Source organism: Alosa pseudoharengus, unplaced genomic scaffold (genome assembly GCF_046254945.1).
Source record: "Alosa pseudoharengus isolate Yale_2024_CS ecotype anadromous, Long Island Sound unplaced genomic scaffold, YU_APseudo_1.1 YU_APseudo_1.1_scf_22, whole genome shotgun sequence".
NCBI lineage: Eukaryota > Metazoa > Chordata > Actinopteri > Clupeiformes > Clupeidae > Alosa > Alosa pseudoharengus.
In genome coordinates this window covers 14116598-14128939 of record NW_027468680.1, presented here as the reverse complement: position 1 = coordinate 14128939, position 12342 = coordinate 14116598, and the positions used below count along the sequence as shown (strand labels likewise).

The 12342-nt window shown below is 38.9% G+C and overlaps 2 protein-coding genes across 7 annotated transcripts in view; both read left to right on the top strand.

Annotated features, from left to right (window-relative positions):
• Positions 1-1832, top strand: part of actn1 (actinin, alpha 1) — a 42299-nt gene extending 40467 nt beyond the window's left edge. For 3 of the 6 annotated variants that reach the window (XM_076300647.1, XM_076300649.1, XM_076300645.1), the window contains 2 exons: positions 108-266; positions 1208-1829. In XM_076300647.1, the coding sequence (XP_076156762.1) occupies positions 108-266; positions 1208-1366 (318 nt within the window). In that variant the 3' untranslated portion in view covers positions 1367-1829. Of the gene's footprint in view, positions 1-107; positions 267-1207 lie in introns of all 6 variants that reach the window. The other 3 variants (XM_076300648.1, XM_076300644.1, XM_076300650.1) reach the window with 2 other exon arrangements.
• A 2443-nt stretch (positions 1833-4275) lies between these two features.
• cox16 (cytochrome c oxidase assembly factor COX16) lies at positions 4276-11700 on the top strand. The gene is made up of 4 exons (XM_076300652.1): positions 4276-4469; positions 4828-4905; positions 8681-8749; positions 11166-11700. The coding sequence occupies exons 1-4, from the start codon at positions 4407-4409 to the stop codon at positions 11277-11279; spliced, it is 324 nt and encodes a 107-aa protein (XP_076156767.1). The 5' UTR covers positions 4276-4406; the 3' UTR covers positions 11280-11700.
• Positions 11701-12342: the final 642 nt, after the last annotated feature.

Sequence of the window (12342 nt, the reverse complement as noted above, 5' to 3'; positions counted from 1 at the left end):
CAGCCTTGCTACGATTACACTGATGACTTGCCCCATTGTCACCCTATTTGGACACAAAAAAACATCTACATCTGGGTTTGTTAATTCCTCTCTGTTGTTGTCCCTAGGGAGAGGCAGAGTTTGCCCGCATCATGAGCATCGTGGACCCCAACAGGTTGGGAGTGGTCACTTTCCAGGCCTTCATCGACTTCATGTCCCGTGAGACCGCTGACACAGACACTGCCGACCAGGTCATGGCCTCCTTCAAAGTACTGGCCGGGGACAAGGTGAGGATTATTGAGAGAGAGAAATAGAGTGAATTAGTTGATTGGTCTTAATGAAGAAGACAATATGGAAGGTCTCAAGAAGTATTGAAATGTATGCAACATAATGTATGGTCCAGTCAAACTATTTATGAATTGGACTGATTCCATGAGTGGCAAATTTCCGGGACATCACATGTCACATTTGACAGTTATTGAGAGAGAAAATGGAGTAAATATATTAGGGTAAATGTTCAGATTACCGGTAGTATGTAAAGTGAGGACAAGCAAGTATACAAATGATTGTGCCCATATCCCTCACTCAACCTGGCTGCAGAGGGACATTTTCTGCTGCTAGGAAACAGTGGATGCCAAGACTATTGTTTGAAACTATTTCTTGGGGCAGAGGATGAACGGATGAACAAAAATCTAAACAAATTATAACGCAATTTGATGTCTTTACATTTGATTAGTTGTAAGTGGAACTGTTGTTTAAAAGCAAAATCGCACTTGTGATCATGACGTTGGTAAAGGATATACCCACAGCAGTGGTTTGGCCGTAGGCCTCCGGTGACGTGCCTTTGGTCGAACCACAGTCATGGGTATATCCTTTACCAATACCAGTCTCACTTGTGCCATATTGCTTAAGCATGCTATAGTGCTAAACCTTTATTTTTGGCGTTAATTCAGGAATCAATTATTGTCAAGCAATCCTTATACTTTTTCTTGTCCATGTACCTTTGATGTGCTCACATACTATGGTTCTAATTTGGAAAAAATGGAAAAAATATTTTTTGTTAAAAAGGATTCAATTATTGCTGAAAATAAGACAGAAACCACTCTTATAATGATGATTGTAAACTCTAACTCTGTGCTATGCCCCCCCCCCCTCATCTTCTGTCTTCTCTGCTCTTCTATTCTCACCACCTCTCCACCCCTTCCTCTTCCTCTCTACCCTCATCCAGAACTACATCCTGGCGGACGAGCTTCGCCGTGAGCTGCCCCCTGACCAGGCCGAGTACTGCATTGCCCGCATGGCGCCCTACACTGGCCCCGATGCTGTGCCTGGTGCACTCGACTACATGTCCTTCTCCACCGCCCTCTACGGAGAGAGTGACCTTTGAACCCCACCAGAGAGAAAGAGAGAGACTCTCTTGCCTTGCCTGCTCCGCCCCTTCCACCCCGCCCATTTGCAATGCGCATTTTTTTGTACGTTCTTTTCCTCCCTTCATCCATTCTTCCTCTCCTTTCTCCTTCCTCTTGCCCATTGTCCTTTATTTGTTTGTCTTAACATCCATCCCTGACCCCATTCCTCGTCCAACCCTCTCGGTCTGTCTCTGTTGTATTTGCTTATCCTCATGCAATGCAGCAACTCCCGGGTTTACAATGAGGGAGACAGAAAAAAATGTTTTTTGTTTTGTTTTGTTTTTGTTTTTCCTTCTGTTTTTATTTTCTTGTTGTTTGTTTTTTTCTTCATAAAAATGAATAAAGTTAACATATTTTATTATACAGAACAAAAAAGGTATTTTTCTTCACCTGATTAAAAAAATGAAAAAAGAAACAAAAAGTCAAAATAAAGAAAAAAAAGGCAAGAATTGTCTCTTCTTTTCTACACTTCAATTGTTCTCAAGTCTCCTTTCAGCATTTTCAGCAGTGATAGACATGTAAAACTCAAGTCAAGTCAAAGCTATATGCCATATCTCTCATATGCTCCATTTTGGCTCTAAATTGGTAAAAACTTGTGTCATGATATTTGGACCACCAATCTTAAAAAAAAGCCAATAAACTGGGGAAATAGCAAGTTTGTATCATTATACCTCACAGAACATAATGACCAATATTACTATTATAGGGAGGGAGGCAATATATTTATTATATATATATATATATATATTTTTTTTTTAAATAAATATATTTAGATTTATTTTTTCACAGGGCTCTATTGTATCCTCATTTTTGTTAGGTGTCCTCTGATGTTAGCTTTGAAGTATGGTCAACTGGCCAAGTAGCCTTGGCTAAACCAGATACAGACAACTGTTTAGTCAGAATAAACCCCAAACAAGGTTATCAATATTGTTTTTCCTAAATCCCAAAATAGGCTAGCCTGGCCACACCCGCCTACATCTCCTTTCAGGGAGATACGAGTCAGGAGGAGGTGCATCCAAGATGAACTGCGGCTGACTGTGGCTGACTTCATACGACAACTTCAAATGCATGCTGGGAGGAGCTAGAACAAATGGCAGCTTGTCCCGAACAGATCAACTGCAGTCTACCTGACGTGACTGGTGGGAGACATCGTTGGAGATATTGCGGAATTTTGTGTGCAATAATTACAGTTTAACTTTCATTCTTGTTGTTACTTTATTGTAGTCTTAGTGTCAAGTTCAAAAAAAGCATTACTTTCTTTATCATACTACATTTTTTTCTGTATTAAAGAAACACCAAGGGGGAACACATCACATGACAGAAACAAAACAAAAAAGAAATATATTTATATAAAGACACAGGAAGACAGAAAGTAAGACAGCAACACAACAAAAAAAAGATGGGGACAGCTCCACTGTATGTGTGTGTAGTGTGTGTGTGTGCATATCCATCTACAGTATGCACCTATTATAAAGTTTAATTATTCTTCTAACTATATGCTCTGGATACAGTTTATTCCATTTTTCTATTTGAAGAAAGAACTTTAATTCTTAATCTTTATGAGCATGATGACTGACGAAATAAATTGCTATCATGCAGTTTACCATTGTTGTCATACAGTTAACAGGCCTGCATTGTAGCACATAGGCCTACATAAAGTGTTCATCTGTGCCATCTATTTAACCAACAGCATAGAATAACAGAATATCAAAACGTTTTCTGTAGGCTAGCCTACCATTTTTGCAGAAATCACATATAAGAAGGTATCCATTCCATTTTCTTACCAGGGATTAGAAACGGTGAAACTTTGAAATGAACACAGTTTTTTGGATGAACGTAACCAAAAACGGGAACAAAACCAATTTCACTTGTTCTGCTAAACTAGTTAAAACATTTTCAATTTTAGATAACCGGTTAATAACGATATTTATTGTTCTGGTTAACCTTGTTTAAATATTATTCAAAAGTCTTTTTTACACATTTTTGCTCATTCTAACATAAGGAAGCAGAATGAGAAACCTTTCATAATTGTCATGGAAAGATTGCTTACAAACTGCCCTATCACATCTTTGTAATGACGTCATGGGGGCGGGTTTCAGCTTGTGTAGTCTATGTGGAAAGACAACTGCAAGAACTGAATGTAGGCTCTTTTAAGGTCATGTGACATGGTGTCACGATGGTATCACATCAAGTCAGATCTGCACATATCTGTATCAAGTCAAATGACTAGTAGCACCATAATTCACTAACATTTCCATCAGACCCAAAAAAGACTTGACAATCAGTGATGAGAAGGGATGACATCTTCAAAATCAAAAGTGGCTGTGTTAAATGGTATTAGCAACACCTGCAAACATCAATATGTAAATGTATTTACCTTCCTGTCTGCTGATGCTGTTTATTATTAGTTTATAAAGTTTAGGCAAAGTAGGAAAGTAATGTGATTGGTGAGGCTGGACCAATGATTTCAAAGTTAACGCTATGTCTACGCCTGCCACCATGCTAGTCTTGGAAACGTTTCCCAATCATAAGTCCCCAGACTCTTGTGTGTGTTGTTTTTTTGTTGTTGTTTTTTTTTACCAGGCCAAAGAGGCATCCATTATGCTGAAAACTGCTATGAAACAAGAATAACATTACGCTAGGCCCACGGCTCTGGCTAGGCCTATAGGAATTTGTGTTTAGGCTAGTCTATGATTCTTCAGTTTTGCAAACTATATAATTTAGACACTGACATTGGACTTTTTTTTTTTATCAAATGTTTAATTAAGATCATGCTTGAGAGTACCTAGGCCTCGATGATTGTACCACGCTTTACGACTTTTAATTTGATTTGACGACTTTTAATGTAGCGTGTCTACCCAGAATTCATAGCGAATCAACATTGAAATGCATGCTGGTACAACTTGGAAACTGAACTCCCTCTCTGAATTACTGTAGCTGGTGACAGTGAGCCACTTGAAAAGTGTGACATTATCTGTTTGAAATTAAAATGGAAAGGTCGTTATAATTAGAGGAAATATGTGGAACCAACTCTCACATTTGCATAAGAACAAGACACTGAAGTACGGCATCCCTATGCTCGTAGGTGTTGTTTGTCATTTCCTAGCTAGCTGGCTAATGTAGGTTATGTTAACGTTGATACAAAAGCACTGAAGATTTCACAACTAGCTTCTATATTAAAGCAGGTTTATTCTGACATAGTTCGTTGACAGCAAAAGTCCGATTTTCACAAGAATTTAACGATATGAGCTATAGCTATATTTTGAAATTGCCCTGACTTTGATTAGCAAAGTGTCATGTGTCATGAAAAAACCCTCAATGGCTATCGAAGGTTAAACTGAAACTGGTTGAGTTAAACGAAAGGCAATGGCCTTGTAAAAAGTCTTTTGATGTGTTGTGAACGGAAGGTTTCAGCTAACGTTAACTGTGTTTTTCGTAGTTGCTGGTCGTGGGAGGTTCATTTGGATTAAGGGAGTTCACACAGATTCGATACGATGCCCAGAAAATCCGTAAAAAGGTAACACATTGACGATTTCATGTGTGTCACTTTTAATTCAGTGCTACAAACGTTATATTCTTCCTCTCTGCTCACCACTAGAGCATCTAGTCTGTAACTGTTTCAAGTAACTAATGCACAGATGCGGATCTAGGTAGGTATTTTGCCTAGGGGTGGCTAAGGTGTGGCATGAGGTTCCAGCAGGGGGGCTTAGGTTGTTGATGCAGCAGTAGGGCCTATACAAATTGTAGAAATCATTTTTACTTCGGTTCAATAAAGACTCACCGCCACTGCTTAAGCAGAGAGTGTTGAAGAGGAGCTTCAAATGATCTTTGATTTAACCTTTACCATAAGGTGATGAATGATGATACATGATGGGGCTGTTATGTTGCTGGGTAACCACACAACCACTTCCATTTATTCTGATTGGATGATCATCATGACAATTTGCCTACTGATGATAGTTCTCCTCTATAATGAGGAGGTGTCAGAACCACATTAATAAGGAACATTGCCGAGGAACATTGCCCAAAACGTTGCTCCATATGTAATAGGGTTGTGCCGATAGACGATATCATCGTCCATCGTGATGATTGACAGGCATCACGATGGAAAGCAACCATCGTGATGCCACGCCCCCACATGCCAGTCACTAATTCCTGCTGTAACAGGCTAAAACATAAAAAAAAACTTTCCCTGAAAATGAAATTGAGCCTACTTTAAAGGCTGTCAACCAAACAGTTATCACGTAAGTCTACCATCTTGTAAAATAAAAGACGTATTAGTCTACCCTCTTATTCAAATAATTCCTGACTGTGACATGAATGTGTAGCCTAATTGTCTTTTTGTAGCCTACATGTCTCGCAAGCCTATAGCCTACATTGGACTTAATAGGTAGCCTAATGTTTTAGCAGAAAATATAGATTTATTATTGTTAGGCTACGACTAGGACATTCTAGCGCTCAAATATTTTTGCAAGGCTACAGCGAGCGCCAAATGCGTCCTTCTCCTCTGTGTTAAAATAAACAATTTCTTTAGTTAATTATAGGATCAGAAGGTAGCCTATTCGTCTTTCACTGTATGGCTTGTATTTCATGCATTTAGCAAAAGTCCCAGACAGCAGCGGAGTGGTAATCGGGATTCGTTATTTGTAAAAGTGTTTTTACTTTGCCCTCCTATATATAGCCTGGACTGCGCGATCGCAGCCCTTTACTTTCACTTCCCGCCGCCCTCATAGTCAGCATAGACGGTAGCCTGATAACGTGGGATGCTGCATAGTACCAAGATTTTAAATGAGTGACCACGATAGTAGTCTTAAGTAGCTTTTTTGCTGGGCCCAGCAAAGGCTGGCAATGTGTAATATTCCGCTGGTCGGTGCACACGCAAGTGTTCAGATTGATTGTCTATCCGTCTTTCACAACAATTTTCTTGGAGCAGATCTTCCACACAACTTCGGTAGCCTGGTCAGTATGTCTCTCTTAGCTGTCCACTTTCATCAGGCCGTATAGCCTATATAATATATTTTTTATTTTTTTATGGAGAACATTATAAATGTATTTCTGTACAGACATAGGCTATAGGCTAATTAATTAGTGTTTACCACACTACCCCCCCCCCCCCCCCCCCACGATATCATCGTCCATCACGATGTTTTACTGTACACATCGTCAAATGCCAATTTAGGCGACATCGCCCAACCCTAATATGTAAGCTTAAATTATTCTAGCCCATTTTATTGCTAGCCTACCACTTAATAACTTAAGGAATACTATAAAGAACAATACAATTTCCTGAAAATTGTGAATGTGTGACCGTGTGTGACATTCATGCAAAGGAATTGACTGATTTGCGGCACTGTGTTGTTATAGGTCATGTCTAAATGAAGATTTTTAGCAATACTGGGCACAGGTTACTCTATACAACCACAGGTGGCACTGTGGTAACTCTATATAAGTATAGGTATAAGTATATACACTTTTGTGAGGGAAATTTGGTCTCTGCATTTATCCCAATCCGTGAATTAGTGACACACTCTCAGCACACAGTGAATACAGTGAGGTGAAGCACACACTAATCCCGGCGCAGTGAGCTGCCTGCTACAACAGCGGCGTTGGGGAGCAGTGAGGCTGAAGGGCACTTCAGCCGTTCCTACTGGTCTAGGTTCGAACCGGCAACCTTTCGGTTACAAGTCCGAAGCACTAACCAGTAGGCCACGGCTGCCCCAAAACATATTGATCTCAATGGTGCATTTTGCCCATGCTCAGGGTGGAAAATAAAAAAGAAAGATTTGCATGAGACAAGTCAAATTGGTGTTTTTAAAAAGAAGGGATCATGGAGAATAAAGAAAAAAAAAATAAAAAGAATCTTTGTATATTCCCAAAAGGTGTTTGGGTGCTCTGAAAATGAGAACCAAAATGATTTTTCAGACTTGTGAGGTCTGCTGTTCAGACCCTGAAGGAATTTATTTTCTGTTCATTGCTTTTTGTAAGAGTCTTTCTACTGTCTATGTCTTCTGAAGGCCTAAACAGAGCCCAGCCAAGAACTCCAATAAAATTTTGATCAACTAGAGGAGCTGAAACGGACAGAATTTAAGTTGACAACATGTTGGTTATTAATATTGTAAACAAATTCATCTATAAATAATAATAAAAACACAACATATATCACATTTCCCTCTATGCACTGAAGTTTACGTTTGTTGTTATCAGAGCGCAGCGATGTTCGATAACGTCACTGGCATGGTACGTTAACATGACCCATTTTACCTGTAGAATGCCATGCCAATGACATCACAGATCATTGAAGCTCAAGATGGCTGCGCCCATGTAATAACAGTTTTTTCTCCCTTGTAACTATTTCAGCAGTTTTAAGTATCCTACCATTAATAGAACTGTAACACATCAGTTATATCACCGTTACTTCCTATTTCGTTTCAGTTCCCCTTTGAGGGACAGCTATGACCATGCAGGATCATCCAGGTCAAACGTGGTGATTTTGCTATATTCCTATTTATGTAGTTAATTGTAGGCTTGTGAACTTTGACAAAAAAGTGGCCGAACAAAATCGACACCCCCCTGCCCCCGTAAAACTGGCTGTATCTTGGAAAGTATTGATCTTACATAAAAGGAATTTTAAACTGTGTCTGCTGGGTAACATAGGTACACCTGGTAATTTTTTCAGGACTTTTTGAGACCTAAGTGCGTGGGCCCTGGTTGAATTGACGTAGAATGACCCAGTTGCTTAACAAAAACGAATTGTTGCCAATTTTTTTTTGTCCCAACCTAAATAGATAAGACAATAATAGTGGCACAAAAAGGGTAGAATATATTCTTTGTTTAGTCATTTTCTAGGTCTATTCTGTCAACAAGCTTACCTCAAAAAGAATGTTTGTTTCTTTGCAAGTTCATCCTTGGCTTGGTACAAGGGATGTTGTAACAGTTGTTATAGAGATAAATTGGATTATCTATAAGATATGTACAGTCCGCTCCTGTAAACAGAAACGCTGATAAAATAGTCCTTCATAAAGGCTAGGATGCTTTTTACTTTTATACTTTGAGTACATATCAGAACCTTAAGAGCCAATGCTTGTACATTTTTATCATCACCTGAAGATGTAGTGGTGTCTTTTTCTCTTAAATATTTCTTCTTTTAGCACACTAACCTGAATGTCTGAGTCATAGCTTGAGTAAGCGTTAACAGGTGGTCTTTACAGTACTTGTCTTCCAGATTTATTGTGAATTTGTATGTATACATCAACATGATAAACATGTCTCACAAATCTCTATTTTTCTCCTAGCTGGACCCAGTACTGGAGGCCAAAATAAATCCGGAGAAACAGTCAGTAATCCTTGAGGAGGAATATGAGGTACAGCAAGCAAACCACATTACATTGCTTACCTAAATCATCAAATTATGGCCGGGATTCTATTTATAGCCGGGCCTCAGATTCTGACAAATAAAGGGCGGTAATAATTGCCTACATTGTTTTGATTTAACTCATAAAAGAGCTCTTCTTAATATTTTATATTGTTGGTTGGTTTAATATTGTTGCCAATGAAAAGTCGTTGTCCTACACCATGGGTCTCCAACACGTCGGTTTCAAGCTACCAGTCGCTTGCCGCCCCCTTCTGAGCTTGCCAGAGGCTGAAGCAGTAGCCTACATTTAAACACAATTGTTGCTCCAAGGCATTCCAGCCTACGAATTTTATAAAAAAGTAAATCATGCATAATTAAAAAAATAACTCAATTTAGGCTATTGTAGACGTGTTTGGCTATACTCAATAAGGTTTCTAATACAGCACAGCGCACGTTCCATGAATGAATGAAAGCGGATGCCTTGTCTCGCAATAAGTGGATGGAAATCAAGACACTCTTTCTACTACATGAAACTTAATAGTGAACCATCAAATACCCTTCAGATTTCAGTGGCCATCAGTCCCAACATTTAGCAGTATAATCAAACAGTCCAAACGTAAATTAAATCCCAAACCAAACCGAACATCTTCTGCTTTTGATAGCCTACCGACATGCCGCTTCAAACTAAACGCATGTCTCACAATAAAACACACCACGTAAGAAATAAAGGTGTACTGTGGCTTGAAATCGGTGCATGTGGGTCGTTGGACAAACTGTCTGCGGCCCCCATGCACTGAATTCAAGCCACAGTACACTGTGAAGACAGTAAAGCATGGTGGTGCACAATTCATGTTATGGGGATGTTTCTCATACTGTGGTGTTGGGACCTATTTATCGCACACCAGAGATCATGGATCAGTTTCAATACATCAAAACATTTGAAGAGGTCATGTTGTCTTATACTGAAGAGGACATGCCTTTGAAATGGGTGTTTCAACAAGACAATGACCAATGAGTGGCCAGCCCGATCCCCAGACCTCAATCCTATATAAAACTTGTGGGTTGACATCAAAAATGCTGTTTCTGAGGCAAAACCCAGAAATGCAGAGGAATTGTGGAATGTAATTCAATCGTCCTGGGCTGGAATAGAAGCAATTCTCAGAAATAATGGTAATGCAACTAGATATTAGTGCAGTGATTCAAAGTAAAGCAAAAATCTTGAGACATTTTTCAGTTTATACAGTAAATGTTTTAGTTTGTAAAGAAAAATGCAAATACTGCTAACAGCCTAACATTGCTTTTTCTTCACTTTCTGTAGGTATAATACAAACTTGATCAATTTTGGTCATGTTTTGATTTGAAATTGAATATGCAGTGTTCCCAATGCATTGATATTATGGAATTAACAGCTATTCTAAGTATTTTGAGCTTTATTCAATTTTTTAAAACACACTACTGTTATTCTGCATTCTGCCAATCCAAACTTTTCTCATCTGTTGTTCCTCGTTGGTGGAACACACTGCCAGTTCCTACAAGGGCAGGGACATCCCTCTCCATTTTCAAAAAACTTCTGAAGACCCAGCTCTTTAGCAACACTTACAACAAGTCTTGTTGATCCTAGCACTCACCAGCCGTCTTAAACTGACACGTAACTGTTAAAAACAGCACTCACTGATGCACTTATTCTTACTGTACTCTAATGTTTTTTAAATTGTCCTAAAATTGTTGAGAATTGCTCTAAAACTTAAACTGTTTACCATGTTGTTAGTCGCTTTGGTAAAAATGCGTCAGCCAAATGTAATGTAATGTAAAACTGTATATGGTGTTTTCCTCTTCATGACGCATTTTTTTGATTGATGCGATTTATATTCCGGAAAATACGGTAAGCATGCAACCTAGTAAATCTGGTAATAGTCATGTTAAGAAGACTGAAGTGTAGAGGTGTACGCACATCTATACTGATTCTACAGGTGCTGGATACTAGAGATACTGAGTAAAACAAAAGAAAAGATATCCGCACACTGTGTCTAAAGCTCCCAGTTTAATGGTGGGTGATACACAACGTTTGGACCACTCAGGTCTTCGTCAGGTGTCAGATGTTAAGAAGACCTCTTATTATGCCACCTTTGCTTGTTTACAGAATGAAACTGGGATTATGCCACCTTTGCTTGTTTACAGTACAGAATGAAACTGGGATTATGCCACCTTTGCTTGTTTACAGAATGAAAACTCTCTATTTGGTACCGTGTAAACAAGCAAAGGAGGATACTGAAGGGTCTTATTGTGATTATGGCAGGATTTTTGTCTAAAGAGGATGTTAGAACGGCAAGGCGGAATTACGGTGCAAAATGATCGTATCTAAAATATGACCTCTTATGTTTCCTTTTTTCTGTCTTTGTATGTGCATACATGCATGCACCTGACAGAAACTTCGTGAGAAGAACCTGGACACTTGGAAGAATATTCGTGGACCCCGGCCTTGGGAAGATTCCAAAGAATACCAAGAAGAACAGAGAGCACGCCTTAATAAAGGGGCCTAATTGCACACTCACACGCTCTTCTGCATGTGTGCATTCTTGCAATACTTATGGATTGTCATTGTCACATTGGAATGATAATAAGCTGACAAATACATTTGTGTTTTCTTTGGCTTGGTTAAGATCCTAACCACACAAAAGACTGAAACTGTTTGGACCATGGAGAATCTATCTGAGTTATATGGGGATCTTCAATTGAAGATCTCTTTGATTCATTGTGCCCTCTGTTTCAGAGAATGGCTCTTTCTTCTTTGAGAGTTTGTGTTTGACAAAATTAGGTATTTGTGAGCACATACATCATCAGTGCCTGTGATCAGTTAACATAACGCCACACACCTAGTGATTGGAGCAAAATTGGTATCGGTCATGACAGATAACCTTGTCAGTAAGCGTGCTGTTGTTTTAATAAACAAACCAAAAAAGACATTTCAAGTATTTTTTGTTTGTTATAGGGAAAACGGAGGAGGAAGTTTAGTATTTTGCTGCTTAGTGTGCTAAATAAACCAGTACTGTTTTTTTTGTACAGACATTCTTAATGCCTAATGATGAATGTGACAGCAAAATGTTGTTGTTGGAAAGCAAGTATTCAGTTGGTATTTCCTCCTCACAGTCATATAATTACAGTGTCTCAAAGAGAGTTAGTCCTCCCTCCATCCTCTTGTCTGAATGGATCAGTTGTGCCAGTATCTGGGAGCTCATTAAAACCAGTTTTGAAGCCATCTGTTATCGACCAACATGATCATTCAGGTTCCTTCATGACTAAGCCCATGGCACCACTCGTTTATAGTCGTTTTATGACCTACATTAAATGTAATACTGATTTTAAGTGTGATGGACAACTGAAATAATGTTTTACGCCAGTTACACACAGAGACACTGCAATCCACTTCTAATGTCTATTATCAATAGAAATTGTCTAAGAAAGGATGACAAAGCTGATACATAGCTATGTAACACAGAACCACAATATATGATAAAATAATGTGTAATAATAGTGGTTTATGTTTCCTACCAGTCAACTACAATGCCCAAAAAATCCAACCTTGAAGGGAAGCAAATTTATTCT